General features: G+C 45.9%; 1 protein-coding gene across 1 annotated transcript in view; it reads left to right on the top strand.

Moving 5' to 3' along the window:
- The window catches only part of snrnp200 (small nuclear ribonucleoprotein 200 (U5)), a 54,921-nt gene that overhangs the window by 28,811 nt on the left and 10,205 nt on the right, over positions 1-15,905 (top strand). The window contains exons 23-35 of the mRNA XM_070866064.1: positions 300-380; positions 1,118-1,201; positions 1,708-1,814; positions 3,165-3,283; positions 5,675-5,829; positions 6,099-6,288; positions 6,613-6,786; positions 7,914-8,074; positions 11,808-12,035; positions 12,888-13,079; positions 14,439-14,617; positions 14,879-15,030; positions 15,708-15,816. Coding sequence (XP_070722165.1) covers positions 300-380; positions 1,118-1,201; positions 1,708-1,814; positions 3,165-3,283; positions 5,675-5,829; positions 6,099-6,288; positions 6,613-6,786; positions 7,914-8,074; positions 11,808-12,035; positions 12,888-13,079; positions 14,439-14,617; positions 14,879-15,030; positions 15,708-15,816 — 1,931 coding nt within the window. The remainder of the gene's footprint in view (positions 1-299; positions 381-1,117; positions 1,202-1,707; positions 1,815-3,164; positions 3,284-5,674; positions 5,830-6,098; positions 6,289-6,612; positions 6,787-7,913; positions 8,075-11,807; positions 12,036-12,887; positions 13,080-14,438; positions 14,618-14,878; positions 15,031-15,707; positions 15,817-15,905) is intronic.

Raw genomic sequence — 15,905 nt, 5'->3', positions numbered from 1 at the left:
CAGTAGGAAATAGATTGCTAACAGTACAAGCTGATTGGTGTATGCCACTATGTTACTGCAGAAGCTCCAGATACAGGAGCACCCCAAGAATGATTGTTGTATGTGTATTGGCTCTGAGAACCTGGGGAACAAAGACCTCGGCCAACTCCATTTTGCTTAGAATTGCCCTGAGGAAGCCCTAATGGCTTAATATTACAACTTACCAAGCTCATTAGAAGTCTGTGCTACAGTTTGTTTCATGCATGTACTACATCTTTACCGCGATCACTAATTTTTCACCTCTTGCCCTCGTCCCTCAGGAGGAGAAGCTTGAGCTGCAGAAGTTGTTGGAACGAGTCCCTATCCCTGTCAAGGAGAGCATTGAGGAGCCTAGTGCAAAGGTAATGGGAATAAGCTGGCTATCTTAACCTGGCTCTTTGTATCCGTCCTATGCACACCCTGCATGGACTCATTTGCTGGAGTGGAGACAGACTTTCTGGGGCTTAGAGTTTGGGGTGACGCTTGTGAAATTTCACCATTTGGAAGTTTGAAATGTCCATATACACCTGCCCGCCATGTGGTGTCTATGGACAAGCACTGATAACTGGCCTGAAATGAGAGAGAGGTGATATGTCTGTATATATTTTTTTTTGGGGGGGATGGGGGAAAGGATGCTGTGACTATATTTATATGGTGGGGGTGGTTGGGGGTGCTGTGACCGTATTTATGGACAGGGAGGGGAATGCTGTGAATATCGGGGTTGGGGGGGGGGCGGGACTGTAACTATATATTAGGAGGCTGTTGTGATTGTGTATATTGGGGAGGGGTGTGTGCTGTGACTTGTATATTGGGGGGGGGTGCCAATGTGTACTCATTGTTTTATTTGGGTGCGCACTGTCCCTTTAAGTAACTGCGTGGCCCGTTCAAATTTTCATACATGCAGTTTCTTCCATTTAAAAGCTGGTGAACTGCCTGCGCAGGACCTCCAGACCGCCGCGCAGCTTAGTAGAAACGTTAATGCGTGCTATGATCGAGTACATGGCGGGGGTGGTGGAATGGCTGTGACCATACATACAAGGACGCTGGCTTGGGGGCTGTATATGAAGCTTGATGACCTTTTGTGTATCCTGTGTTTCAGATCAATGTGCTGCTCCAAGCCTACATCTCTCAGCTGAAGTTGGAAGGGTTTGCACTGATGGCAGATATGGTCTATGTCACTCAGGTAAGTGTAACCGAGCAGAATGGATTCTGTTCAGTTCAGTAATGGGCTTAACGTTTTTGTTATGCAGTGGTTTATGTTTAATTGCCTTTTATACTATTTGGGGGGTGTAATGTATTTGCTTCATGGGTTCTTTACTTAAGAATTCATAGCAACACATTGCTACTAAGAACTAGTTCGTTTATTAGTAAAGGTTTAACAATCACACTACACATTACCAGTTCATCCACCAGGCTCACAACTGCATACCTCATCGTGGATCCCCTGAACCCAACTAGTTGGGGTTTTATTGAATCTTGTGAACATCATGTGACTGGCTAAGCCACTCCCAACTCAACAGCTCTACCAACCTGTGAGCATGCTCACAGTGCATACATTACAGGGGGTGGGAGGAGGTGATGCATTGTACATTTGTATGAAACTAGCTGAGGGCTGCTTACTGAGGCTGCCTACATTAGGATTTGTTAAATTGCCTATTTCGAACGTATTTTTTTCATATTGTCTTTCAGTCCGCAGGCCGGCTGATGCGTTGTATATTTGAGATCGTCCTGAATCGAGGCTGGGCCCAGCTAACAGACAAGACTGTTAATCTCTGCAAAATGATTGACAAGCGAATGTAAGAAACCTGCACTAAATCATGTCCTGTACTCGTAGTAAAAGAATCATCAGTTAATTGCAGAAAAGAAACCTTGTAGCTGGCCGGTTTTATCCGCATATGGCCACTGCAATGCTCTTCAAACAAGGGCTGTTCATGCTGGGGAGTGCAACATCTTTCATTTCAACCAACCGGTTTCAGCATCCACAAGCCCCAGCAAGTACAACATGGGTGAGATGTGAAGCAAAGCTCCCTCTTTAGTGTCAGCCTGGTACACGCTCTTTGAGTCAAAATATGGAGGGTTCCAGCCCCACTATGGACTTGAGCCCATATTCATAGATTCATGCAACACAGAAGGAAACCATTCAGCTCATCGTGCTATTCTTGGTTGACACTGCAGTCATCATCATCATAGGCAGTCCCTCTTAGGTGGCTGAACAGTCCAATATGAGAACCACAGTCTCTGTCACAGGTGGGCGCTGTCAGAAATGCCATCTTTTGACTGACGTTAAAGCAAGATCCTGTCCGCATGACCTAGTAGATGTTAAGGTTCCCATAGATCTATTTTTGGAAGACCGGGATTTCCACTGGTAACCTGGGCAACATTCTTCCCTCTATCAATACCACTACAAACAGATTATCTGGTGATTGATTTGTTGTTTGTGGGATCTGCTGTGTGTGCATTGGCTGCCTGGTTTCCCTATAGACCAACAGTCACTACACTTCAAAAGAGTAATCCATTGGTTGTAACATGCTGTGAGATGTCCTGAGAATGTGCTTTGTTCCTTTTACTCTGCCCAACAATGTGCTTCAGCATCAAGAGAGCTTCTACTGTACCATTTTTTCATATGAAAATAAGAATTAGGAGCAGGAGTAAGCCATACTGCCCCTTGAGCATGCTTCACCATTCATTAAGATCATGGCTGATCTTTGACCTCAACTCCACTTTTCTGCCCGATCCCTATATCCCTTGATTCCCTTAGTGTCCAAAAATCTTATCTATCTCAGCCTTTCATATTCTCAACGACTCAGCATCCACAGTAACCATCCTGTGGCCTCTAATTGACTTTGCCAGTTAGTGCTGATGTTATGCTGTGGCCTGTGTTCACCGGGAACTGTGTCCCAAACTCATTTCACATAGTTGGTACGTAGACTTAAATCCCCTGTGGGCCAAATTTGAACCCGGATCTGAAAGGCGAAGGGAGTGTTTGACCCACTACACCACCCAGGTCCCACGTGAATCTCCCAATATCTGACTAGTGCAACCTTATGCCATTGAAATTTAATCTGCTACTTATCATGGTTCTGTAGAGTAGAAGGATGGATCTTTTAAGAGAAATCCAACAACTGGTGGCCTTGTATCTCTGACAGGTGGCAGTCAATGTCGCCTCTGCGGCAGTTCAGGAAGCTGCCTGAGGAAGTCATCAAGAAGATAGAGAAGAAAAACTTCCCGTTTGAGCGACTATACGACTTGAATCATAACGAGATAGGTAAGAACTGTGAAAGGCACCGCACCAACCAGAGTCTCCGATATCTGTGCTGGCAGTGTGGAATCCTGCACTGTGTGAGTTGGGGGTTCACAGCCTGGTGTGTTTGTACGTGCATTGGTGATGGGAAATCCTTTGTTGAGGGGGAATGGTTGTATTGGCTGAGGCTGCACTGGGGGCAGGTTGAAGATTTGTTTTGTAATTTCTCGAGCGGCCAGTGCAGTATTACACAGCCTTCCCCGTTGTGAATTGAAAGCTGTTGGCTGTTGTCTAGAGTTCCGGTCTGGCATAAAAAGAAAAAAGGGAAGGTGGCTCAACCGTGGCTATCAAGGGAAATCAGGGATAGTATTAAAGCCAAGGAAGTGGCATATAAATTGGCCAGAAATAGCAGCGAACCTGGGGACTGGGAGAAATTTAGAACTCAGCAGAGGAGGACAAAGGGTTTGATTAGGGCAAGGAAAATGGAGTATGAGAAGAAGCTTGCAGGGAACATTAAGACGGATTGCAAAACTTTCTATAGATATGTAAAGAGAAAAAGGTTAGTAAAGACAAACGTAGGTCCCCTGCAGTCAGAATCAGAGGAAGTCATAACGGGGAACAAAGAAATGGCGGACCAATTGAACAAGTACTTTGGTTCGGTATTCACGAAGGAGGACACAAACAACCTTCCGGTGATAAAAGGGGCCGGGGGGTCTAGTAAGGAGGAGGAACTGAGGGAAATCCTTATTAGCCGGAAAATTGTGTTGGGGAAATTGATGGGATTGAAGGCCGATAAATCCCCAGGGCCTGATGGACTGCATCCCAGAGTACTTAAGGAGGTGGCCTTGAAATAGTGGATGCATTGACAGTCATTTTCCAACATTCCATTGACTCTGGATCAGTTCCTATAGAGTGGAGGGTAGCCAATGTAACCCCACTTTTTAAAAAAGGAGGGAGAGAGAAAACAGGGAATTACAGACCGGTCAGCCTGACATCGGTAGTGGGTAAAATGATGGAATCAATTATTAAGGATGTCATAGCAGTGCATTTGGAAAGAGGTGACATGATAGGTCCAAGTCAGCATGGATTTGTGAAAGGGAAATCATGCTTGACAAATCTTCTGGAATTTTTTGAGGATGTTTCCAGTAGAGTGGACAAGGGAGAACCAGTTGATGTGGTATATTTGGACTTTCAGAAGGCGTTCGACAAGGTCCCACACAAGAGATTGATGTGCAAAGTTAGAGCACATGAGATTGGGGGTAGTGTGCTGACATGGATTCAGAACTGGTTGTCAGACAGGAAGCAAAGAGTAGGAGTAAATGGGTACTTTTCAGAATGGCAGGCAGTGACTAGTGGGGTACCGCAAGGTTCTGTGCTGGGGCCCCAGCTGTTTACACTGTACATTAATGATTTAGATGAGGGGATTAAATGTAGTATCTCCAAATTTGCGGATGACACTAAGTTGGGTGGCAGTGTGAGCTGCGAGGAGGATGCTGTGAGGCTGCAGAGCGACTTGGATAGGTTAGGTGAGTGGGCAAATGCATGGCAGATGAAGTATAATGTGGATAAATGTGAGGTTATCCACTTTGGTGGTAAAAACAGAGAGACAGACTATTATCTGAATGGTGACAGATTAGGAAAAGGGGAGGTGCAAAGAGACCTGGGTGTCGTGGTACATCAGTCATTGAAGGTTGGCATGCAGGTGCAGCAGGCGGTTAAGAAAGCAAATGGCATGTTGGCCTTCATAGCAAGGGGATTTGAGTACAGGGGCAGGGAGGTGTTGCTACAGTTGTACAGGGCATTGGTGAGGCCACACCTGGAGTATTGTGTACAGTTTTGGTCTCCTAACCTGAGGAAGGACATTCTTGCTATTGAGGGAGTGCAGCGAAGGATCACCAGACTGGTTCCCGGGATGGCGGGACTGACCTATCAAGAAAGACTGGATCAACTGGGCTTGTATTCACTGGAGTTCAGAAGAATGAGAGGGGATCTCATAGAAACATTTAAAATTCTGACGGGGTTAGACAGGTTAGATGCAGGAAGAATGTTCCCAATGTTGGGGAAGTCCAGAACCAGAGGTCACAGTCTAAGGATAAGGGGTAAGCTATTTAGGACCGAGATGTGGAGGAACTTCTTCACCCAGAGAGTGGTGAACCTGTGGAATTCTCTACCACAGAAAGTTGTTGAGGCCAATTCACTAAATATATTCAAAAAGGAGTTAGATGAGGTCCTTACTACTAGGGGGATCAAGGGGTATGGCGAGAAAGCAGGAATGGGGTACTGAAGTTGAATGTTCAGCCATGAACTCATTGAATGGCGGTGCAGGCTAGAAGGGCCGAATGGCCTACTCCTGCACCTATTTTCTATGTTTCTATGTTTCAAATGTACTGCTCACCATTTTTTTCCCCCAACCAGGCGAGTTGATCCGAATGCCAAAGATGGGCAAGACCATCCACAAGTACATTCACCAATTCCCGAAACTTGAACTCGCTGTCCACATCCAGCCCATCACGCGCTCAACACTGAAAGTGGAACTGACCATCACGCCCGACTTCCAGTGGGACGAGAAGGTAGGACAGCTCGGGGTTCATCTCCGCAGTTAATCGTTTGAAGAAAATTCAGTTACGAGTTCTGAGTCAGATTTCCTTTCATCTGCAAATGGCTATGTGACAATACAACTCCGGATCGTTAACTATAGCTTAATGTTTAAAAGTTCCAATTTAACAGACAAGAATGTACAAGTCTTGTGGTGGGTACCCTGTTCCTCCTGTGTTTAAAGGATTGAGTTGGTACTGTCCGGTGTTTGCTTGACTTCTCTCCCGCCCCTCTGTTGCCACAGATACACGGATCCTCGGAGGCATTCTGGATCCTGGTTGAGGATGTGGACAGTGAAGTGATCCTACACCACGAGTATTTCCTGTTGAAGGCAAAGTATGCTCAGGATGAGCATTTGGTGATGTTCTTCGTGCCCGTCTTTGAGCCTCTCCCTCCGCAGTATTTCATCAGAGTGGTGTCGGATCGCTGGCTCTGTGAGTAACCATGTGTTTCAAACTGAGGGAAAATGAATGCTTCAGCACAGTAACATCAGCAGCAAGACCTAACTCCTATCCTCACACAGCCTGATTGACGTAGATTAAAACTAACTAGTTTCAATAAGCCCGAATTTAATATCAAACCCATTTGAGAATTGATGACCACTGAGTTGGCCATTAGAGTCGCCCTAATCAGGTTTACTTTAGTTTCATTAATAGTCTTTCATTTTATTTCATATTGTGCGTTTTCTATTGGTGTTCTCCTTGTGCTTGGCTTTGCAAGCCTTTTGACTATGCTCCCTGTTACTGTTTCCCTTGCAGCCTGCGAGACTCAACTCCCAGTTTCATTCCGACACCTGATTCTTCCCGAAAAGTATCCTCCCCCCACGGAACTGCTGGACTTGCAGCCGCTACCCGTGTCAGCGCTGCGGAACAGCGCCTTTGAACACCTCTACCAGGATAAGTTCCCCTTCTTCAACCCAATCCAGACACAAGGTAATGGCTCTGTTTCTGACGGGTCTCTGCTCCACCCTCCTGCATTCTTACTAGCTTCAAAGTAATGGTTTTAAAAGATTTATTATTGGTTAACTGATGGGTTTTCAAAAGTAGCTGTTTCCTTAGCCGTGATTTACAGTGAATTTAAACAATTCATTTAAAAAATAAAAGTGGAGCAGGACCAAAACGCATTGTTGATTGGGCAGATAAATGTCAGATGAAATGTAATAGAGGTGATACATTTTGGGGGGTAACCAAGGGGAGAACATACACACTGAAGGTTCAAACTTCAAAGGAGCAGAGAGACAATAGGATTCAGATACACAAATCTTAAAAGTAGAACAAGCTGATAAAGATTTTTTTTAAAGCATATTGAATAGATCCTATGTTGTATAAACAAGGATAGAGTACAAGTGGGGAGAGGGAATGCTAAACCTATAGAAATCACTGGCTGGGACAGAGTTAGAATACGATGTCCAGTTTTGGATGCCCTAGTTTAGAAAGGATGTCGAGGCCATGGACAGGATGCAGAAGAGATTCAATTATAGCGAGGGTGAGATATCAGTTATGATCACGTATTGGGAAAAAGGAGATGAATTGTGGGTTCATTTTATGCAATATGTAGATCAAATAATCTCTGCTTTTCAACAAAAGGAATGCCCCCTTTTTGCATCCTAGTTTCCATTGTGTTTTCCCCCTGTCCTCGAGAGCTGTGCTACACTCCATTACCGTATCAGTCGGGCAGCCAGCTAGTTGAATCCCCAGTCTCTGTCAGTGCCACTCTGTAATTGGCCTTCGGGGATTTGTACAAGAAGCTCCCAAGTCGAAGCTTCCTGATTGTTGGGGAAGCTGCTATTCTCTCCGTTGCAACTGAGCTAAATTGGGAATAGTGTCAATCTACCTCCACAACATACTGCACACTTCTACTTGATGTGATGGATGAGAGTCTGGCTCTAACTGGATGGTGATGAGCTTGTCCCAGGAGGGACCGAGTAAACGTGCGGTACTTACACTTCTTCCCGAGTCCTGTTCCCGAGTGTTTGGTTAATCTTGTCTCATAACCTGTAGTCATACACCAGGTTACTGAAGCTACAGTCCTAAAACTGTTCATCTTCTTCTATCTTCAGTCTTCAATGCGGTTTACAACAGCGATGACAACGTGTTTGTGGGGGCTCCCACAGGCAGCGGGAAGACCATCTGTGCAGAGTTTGCAATCCTGCGAATGCTTTTGCAGAACTCTGAAGGACGCTGTGTGTACATTACTCCGATGGAGGCCCTGGCTGAGCAGGTGAGGCCGTGTGCTGCGCATTATCCGAAATATATACCCAGGTCACGGGAAATAAACAGTAACCAGACCGTCTTCTAAAACGAGGGGGCATTGTCTCGGGAGACGGGGTCGGCCATTTAAGACTGAGCTGAGGAGGAATTTCTTCACTCCGAGGGTTGTGAATCTTTGGAATTCTCTACCCCAAGGGGCTGTGGGTGCTGCGTCGTTTATATTCAAGGCTGAGATAGATCGAGCTTTGGAAATCAAGGGATATGGGGATCGGGCAGGAAATTGCAGTTGAGGTCGAAAATCAGCCATGATCTTATTGAATGGCACAGCAACACGAGGGGCTATATGGCCTACTCCTGCTCCTAATTCTTTTGTTCTTATAAGTCTTGTTACTAAAAAAGCTGCTTTGTTCTGATCTTGAATCATTTTGAAAACATTTCATTTTGGAATACATTCACTTTAAAATTCAGAGGATGGGCAGTTTATCCATCTAGTACCTGAGCCAAGCAGTCTAAGAAGATCCAAAGTTTGTACCGAGTTACCTGATCTTAGCCGGGGCAGGGATTAGTTTTCTGCAGTTCAGGAAGTTAGATGTCAGCTGTGGCACAGTGGGGTAGCACCCTCACATGAGAGTCAGAAGGTTGTGGGTACAAGTTCCACTCCAGAGACTTGGAACACAAAAATCAGGGCTGACGCTCCCAGTGCAGGACTGCTGCACTGTTGGACGTGCAACTGTATAGGGTATTAGTGAGGCCGCACCTGGAGTACTGCGTGCAGTTTTGGTCACCTTACTTAAGGAAGGATATACTAGCTTTGGAGGGGGTACAGAGACGATTCACTGGGCTGATTCCGGAGATGAGAGGATTACCTTATGATGATAGATTGAGTAGACTGGGTCTTTACTCGTTGGAGTTCAGAAGGATGAGGGGTGATCTTATAGAAACATTTAAAATAATGAAAGGGATAGACAAGATAGAGACAGAGAGGTTGTTTCCACTGGTCGGGGAGACTAGAACTAGGGGGCACAGCCTCAAAATACGGGGGAGCCAATTTAAAACAGAGTTGAGAAGGAATTTCAGAGGGTTGTGAATCTGTGGAATTTTCTGCCCAAGGAAGCAGTTGAGGCTAGCTCATTGAATGTATTCAAATCACAGATAGATAGATTTTTAACCAATAAAGGAATTAAGGGTTACAGGGAGCGGGCGGGTAAGTGGAGCTGAGTCCACGGCCAGATCAGCCATGATCTTGTTGAATGGCGGAGCAGGCTCGAGGGGCTAGATGGCCTACTCCTGTTCTTAATTCTTATGTTCTTATGTCATCTTTTATGTGAGACATTAAACCGAGACCCCGTCTGCTCTCTCGGGTGAACGTAAAAGATCCCATGGCATTATTTCGAAGAAAAGTAGCGGAGTTCTCTCCGGTGTCCTGGCCAATATTTATCCCTCAGTCGACACCACTCAAAACAGATTATAAGAACATAAGAAATAGGAGCAGGAGTAGGCCATGTGGCCCCTCGAGCCTGCTCCGCCATTCAATAAGATCATGGCTGATCCGATCATGGACTCAGCTCCACTTCCCTGCCCGCTCCCCATATCCCCTTATCGATTTAAAAAAACCACCTACTTCTGACTTAAATTTATTTAATGTCCCAGCTTCTACAGCTCTCTGAGGAAGCGAATTCCACAGATTCACAACCCTCTGAGAGAAGAAATTTCTCCTCATCTCTGTTTTAAATGGGCGGCCCCTTATTCTAAGATCATGCCCTCTAGTTCGAGTCTCCCCCATCAGTGGAAACATCCTCTCTGCATCCACCCTGTCAAGATCACCTCTCATTCTTCTGAATTCCAATGAGTAGAGGCCCAACCTACTCAACCTTTCCTCATAAGTCAACCCCCTCATCCCCGGAATCAACCCTAGTGAACTTTCTCTGAACTGCCTCCAAAGCAAGTATATCCTTTCGTAAATATGGAAACCAAAACTGCATGCAGTATTCCAGGTGTGGCCTCACTGATACCTTATATAGCTGTAGTAAGATTTCCCTGCTTTTATACTCCATCCTTTTTGCAATAAAGGCCAAGATTCCATTGGCCTTCCTGATCACTTGCTGTACCTGCATACTATCCTTTTGTGTTTCATGCACAAGTACCCCCCAGGTCCCACTGTACTGCAGCACTTTGCAATCTTTCTCCATTTAAATAATAACTCGCTCTTTGACATTAAACCGAGACCCCGTCTGCGCTCTCGGGTGGACATAAAAGATCCCATGGCATTATTTAGAAGAAAAGCAGCGAAGTTCTCTCCGGTGTCCTGGCCAATATTTATCTCTCAATCGACGCCACTCAAAACAGATTATTTGGTCATTCTCATTGTGGGAAATTCTTGCATTACAACAGTGACTACAAACTTACTTCATTGGCTATGGAGCACTTTGGAACAACCTGAGTTTGTGAAAGTCTTACTTTACAATTCAACTTTGCGGCCTCGGTTAAGGAGGAGCTAATTAGCCAGTGTTTCTGCTCCTGATTGCTATGCAGTAGCTGCTGCTGTGTCCCAAATGATCGAATATCCCCCTGACACTGTCTAGGCCTATACTTGAAATAGCCACTTGGGTGAGGTACTGGAGGATAATCAGCGCTCATGACCTGTTGCCCAGCAAGGAGTCAGTGCCTCCGGGAGAGGAAGGGACAAAATTGGCAAGAATTATTTTCCAGGTTAAATTTTGATGGAAACCTTGAACACTAGAGTGGAGGAGACACCCGTCAGTCACACAGGGAATTAATTGCTGCCATTGCTGTGGTGATGGTGAGCTAGTGATTAGGCCCAGAAGAAGCAAGGGCCCAGGAGCAGCACGGGCCAGCCCACACTGCGATATGTGCGCGCACTAGGTCCTTGCAGCAGAGCTGGTTAACCCTTGCCACTGGTCCAAGACCTAGCTCTGTCAAGCCCGTGTGGTGGCTGATGTGCAACGGTCACCACACGTTTAAAAAAAATCCACGTATAGGCATCTTCCACCCTTCAGGATGTAGTTCAAGACCTGGAATATTAGGTCCTTCATTGAAACACCTGTGAACTCATCCTTTTTTGGCGTGGAAGCAAGTCATCCTCGATACGAGGGACTGCCTATGATGATGATGGTAACTGGAGGATGGTAAGCACTGTGCAGTGAGTTTGGTTCGTATTTGGTCAATCTTGGAAGACTATATATATGGTGTGATGGTGGAAGTCAGTGCAGATGCTGATGAGGAGCTGGCCTGGACAACGCAGCTGCTGCAAAGCTGCCTTCCTCACCACTCTACTCCCCATTTGAATGATGCCCGTCTTTCACGGACGCAGTTATTTATTGTACTTGACCAGGCTGCTGTTCCGAGGGATTAGTTATTGCAGTCAATGTTCCCCCTAATTTATTTTTTGAGTGTGCAGCCCCTTTAAGGGGCTGTGTGGCCCATTGGCAGTAACCTTAACATTGGAAAAGCCAGTTTCGGGCTGCGCGGGACAGGCAAACAGCCGCGCAGCTTAGGAGGAACGTTGATTTCAGACATTGTTGCTGTAGGAGTTCCCTGTGGAAGGTAACGTAAAGTTGCCTTGCTGAGCTGTGACACTCCAGATACCAGCCTGCTCCTGTTAATAACTGTGCCAAATTCCTGTAGGATGTTGCTACCTGGGTGTATGCAGATACTGGTTGAGGTTAATACTGGATGTGCCACCCTGATGCTTGCGGTGCTGACCGGTCCGGTTTCCCCCACAGGTTTACGGAGACTGGCACGAGAAGTTCCAGCAGAAGCTGGGCAAGAAAGTTGTGTTGCTGACGGGCGAGACAAGCACGGATCTCAAACTGCTGGGCAAAGGAAACATCATCATCAGCACCCCTGAGAAATGGGACATCCTGTCCCGTCGATGGAAACAGAGGAAAAATGTCCAGAATGTAAACCTGTTTGTCGTGGATGAAGTTCATCTGATTGGTGGAGAGAATGGGGTAAGAGATGGTAGGAATGTGATAGACTAGCTGGTGTTCCGACTGCTGATGACCAAAAACCGTGTTTCTGCCTATTTTACTTCACAAAACAATCAAAAATATTCAGGATTGCTGTTTATTCAGCAGTGTAATGATTAAATGTTATTAATGGAGAGGCTAAGATTACACACGATAGGTAAGGATTGGCTATCAACAGCAACAACTTTTATTTATATAGCGCCTTTAAAGTAGTAAAACGTCATAAGGCGCTTCACAGCAGTGTTATAAGACAAAACAAATAAATTTGACACTGAGCCACATAAGAAGAAATTACAGCAGATCACCAAAAGCTTGGTCAAAGAGGTAAGTTTTAAGGAGCATTTTAAAGGAGGAAAGAGGTTTAGGGAGGGAGTTCCAGAGCTTGGGGCCCAGGCAGCTGAAGGCACGGCCACCAATGGTTGAGCGGTTATAATCAGGGATGCTCGAGGGCAGAATTTGAGGAACGCACATTATCTCGTGGGGTTGTGAGGCTGAAGGAGATTAGAGATAGGGAGAGGCGAGGCCATGGAGGGGTTTGTAAACCAGGATGAGAATTTTGAAATCGAGGTGTTGCTTAACCGGGAGCCAATGTAGGTCAGCGAGCACAGGGGGTGATGGGTGAACAGGACTTGGTGTGAGTTAGGACACGGGGCAGTCGAGTTTTGGATGACCTCAAGTTTACATAGAGTAGAATGTGGGAGGAGCCAGCCAGGAGTGCGAATCTCAAAAAGTACTGTGCTTGGTATTTGTGAGTAAATGCGTATGATTCAATTCCTCCCAGCAATACTTCAATCTGTGATTGTTATCTTTTTGATTTCTTGTCTCACTTTTCAGCCCGTTTTGGAAGTTATCTGCTCCAGAATGCGATACATCTCCTCTCAGATTGAGCGGCCAATTAGGATCGTGGCTTTAAGTTCGTCGCTGTCGAATGCGAAGGATGTGGCGCACTGGCTTGGCTGCAGCACCACGGCAACCTTCAACTTTCACCCCAACGTGCGTCCGGTCCCACTGGAACTGCACATTCAGGTACAGGGAGCACAACCCGCTATGTTCTCCAAGCTCTGAATTTGTCTGCTGCTCTGAATCGTAACTCTGAAGACATGAAACTATATCTTCGTAAAATATCAAATATTTAGCTGTAACCTATTTGGTTACAACACAGGACATTAACTTGATAAGAAATTCCGCCCCCCCTCCCCCGACCTGAGTGAGCAGAATTTCCCCAGGCATCAGTTAGAGAGCTGTCCTCTCCCTTGGGCATTTTGCGACTGGTTTTAGGAATTTTGTTTCTTCGGGATATTCCCTTCACTGAATGCTCTGCAAGTGTCCCACTGTGTGGCTCTCCTGGCTAAGGCAGTGAGTACTGTGCCGTACGGACCGAGTTCAATCCCCAGTTTGTGTTGAGTTAGCTTGCAGTTGGTGCAGCATTGGGGGTGCTACAATTGGCTTCGACGTTCCAGTTTAAGGAAGGAGAAATCAACCGGAATTCCAGCACCTGATCGGCAATGTTCCTTCATTTTTTTTTTTTTACGGGTTCGCAGCCCTTCAAATTTCCGTGCATGCGCAGTGTTTCCCATTGTGAAGCCGGCAAGCAGCCTGCGCGGGACCTCCAGAGGGCCGCGCAGCTTCAAGGGAAAATTGCTGATGGCTATCCAGTGGCCCCTGCTGTAAAGTGCATTGGTCAAAGGAAGTCGATGAGGACAGGATTTTGCTCGGCTGTCAAACAGTCTGCTGACCCTGCTTGTCGGTTCATATATAAAGAACGGGGACCTGAACATAGAATCATAGACATTTATTTACAGCACGGCAGGAAGCCATTTTGGCCCATCATGTCTGCGCCGGCTAGAAAAGCTATCCAGCCGAATGCCACTTTCCAACTCTTAGTCCGTAGCCCTGTAGGTTACGGCACTTCAAGTGCACATCCAAATGTGGTGAGGGTTTTTGCCTCTACCACCCTTTCATGCAGTGAGTTCCAGACCCCCACCATCCTCTTGTGTGAAGAAATTTCCCCTCAAATCCCCTCTAAACCTCCTACCAATTACTTTAAATCTATGCCCCCTGTTGCTGACCCCTCTGTTAAGAGAAATCGATCCTTCTATTCACTCTAGGCCCCTCATAATTTTATACACTTGAATTAAAGTCTCCCCTCAGCCTCCTCTGTTCCAAAGAAAACAAACCCCAGCCTATCCAATCTTTCCTCATTGCTAAAATTCTCCAGTCCAGGTAACATCCAAAGACATGGTACTGAAAGGTGAGCATCCCCTATGAATTTGTACCCCAAGCAAGGGGTTAGCATCTTTAGGGGAAAAGAAGGGGAGAAAATTAGTGCTGGGGTGGAGGGGGAGGAAACTTGTGCTGTTTTTTAATATTTTACTTTGATTTCAGGGCTTCAATGTCAGCCACACTCAGACTCGCCTGCTGTCCATGTCCAAGCCTGTCTACCACGCCATCATGAAGCACTCGCCCAAGAAACCAGTAATCGTCTTCGTTCCTTCTCGCAAGCAAACCAGGTTGACTGCCATTGACATCCTTACGTTCTGTGCTGCTGATATCCAGCCACAAAGGCGAGTATTAATACATTTTTTTAAATGTTTTTGAAAATGCCACGCCAGGTTTCAAATGGAGCATCTAGCCACCCAAGTTGTCTTTTGAATTTTTGTTGTGATGCATCTAATTTTGTTCCTGAACTTCTAACCTTCAACCAGCCAAGTTTTAACATTCTCCTTGTCTTGTTTGTTGAAGTATTAGTATTCTTGGGAGGAGGAGTCTGGATTTCTGCTATGTGGACTGGGTATCACTGATTAACTAACTCCCTCTGCCTGCAGGTTTCTGCACTGTACAGAAAAGGATTTGGTTCCGTACCTTGATAAGCTGAATGACAACACTCTAAAGGAGACCCTTGCTAATGGAGTTGGTTATCTGCACGAGGGGCTCAATCTGACCGAGCGCAGAATCGTAGAACAGCTCTTCCGCTCTGGTAAGGGTCCTCACAATTCTCATCAACTGCAAGGGCAGGAATGGTCATGGCTTATGTTAAAATCAGATTCACGGGGCTTGCTATAAGATTTTAGCAATGAGATGAGAAATTACTGTCCTGCTCAGATGGGCGAGTGTATATCTGTCCCATTAGGCTCCGCTCTCCCTTAGAGAGTGAGTTTTGATGGGTTTTAATAGTGTCATTCTCTCCGTCAGTGCAGGGAACTCCCCCTCTCTATCTCTCTCTCCATCTCTCTCTCTCTAGCTCTCTCCATTTCCTTTAAGGAATTTGTGTCAGGATTGTACATGAGAAGCACAAGACTCTCACAAAAGCAAAATACTGCAGGTGCTTGAATCTGGAATAAAAACAGAAAATGCTGGCAATCTCAGCGGGTCAGGCAGCATCTGTGGAGAGAAAGCAGAGATAACGTTTCGGGTCGACGGCCTTTCATCGGATTGGAGAGTGTTTGGAAAGAATGGATTCTTAACGAGCACTGAAAGGGGGAGGGGAAGAACGAACAAAAGGGAAGGTCTGTTTTAAGTACAAGACTCTGTTATGTTCATCAATAATTGGGACAAATGTTGCATGTGTTTAGTGGGTGTGTTGAATCGTGACCAGGTGCATAAAAAGGATAAATGCAAGTGATTGCACTCTAACCATTCTCCTCCTCTTGCCAGGCGCAGTACAAGTGGTGGTGGCCTCTCGGAGTCTGTGTTGGGGAATGAATATCTCCTCTCACCTTGTCACCATCATGGATACCCAGTACTATAATGGCAAAATCCACGCGTGAGTATTTTTCACAATTTGCTGTTAATTGCATGTGCATACTCTCCTTGTCTCAGTAATCTCTAGTTTTAAGGGAATATCTCTTTAAG

This window comes from Pristiophorus japonicus, chromosome 22 (assembly GCF_044704955.1).
Source record: "Pristiophorus japonicus isolate sPriJap1 chromosome 22, sPriJap1.hap1, whole genome shotgun sequence".
Classification (NCBI taxonomy): Eukaryota; Metazoa; Chordata; class Chondrichthyes; family Pristiophoridae; genus Pristiophorus; species Pristiophorus japonicus.
The sequence above is the reverse complement of the archived record's forward strand: the minus strand, read 5'-3'. Positions and strand labels throughout refer to the sequence as shown.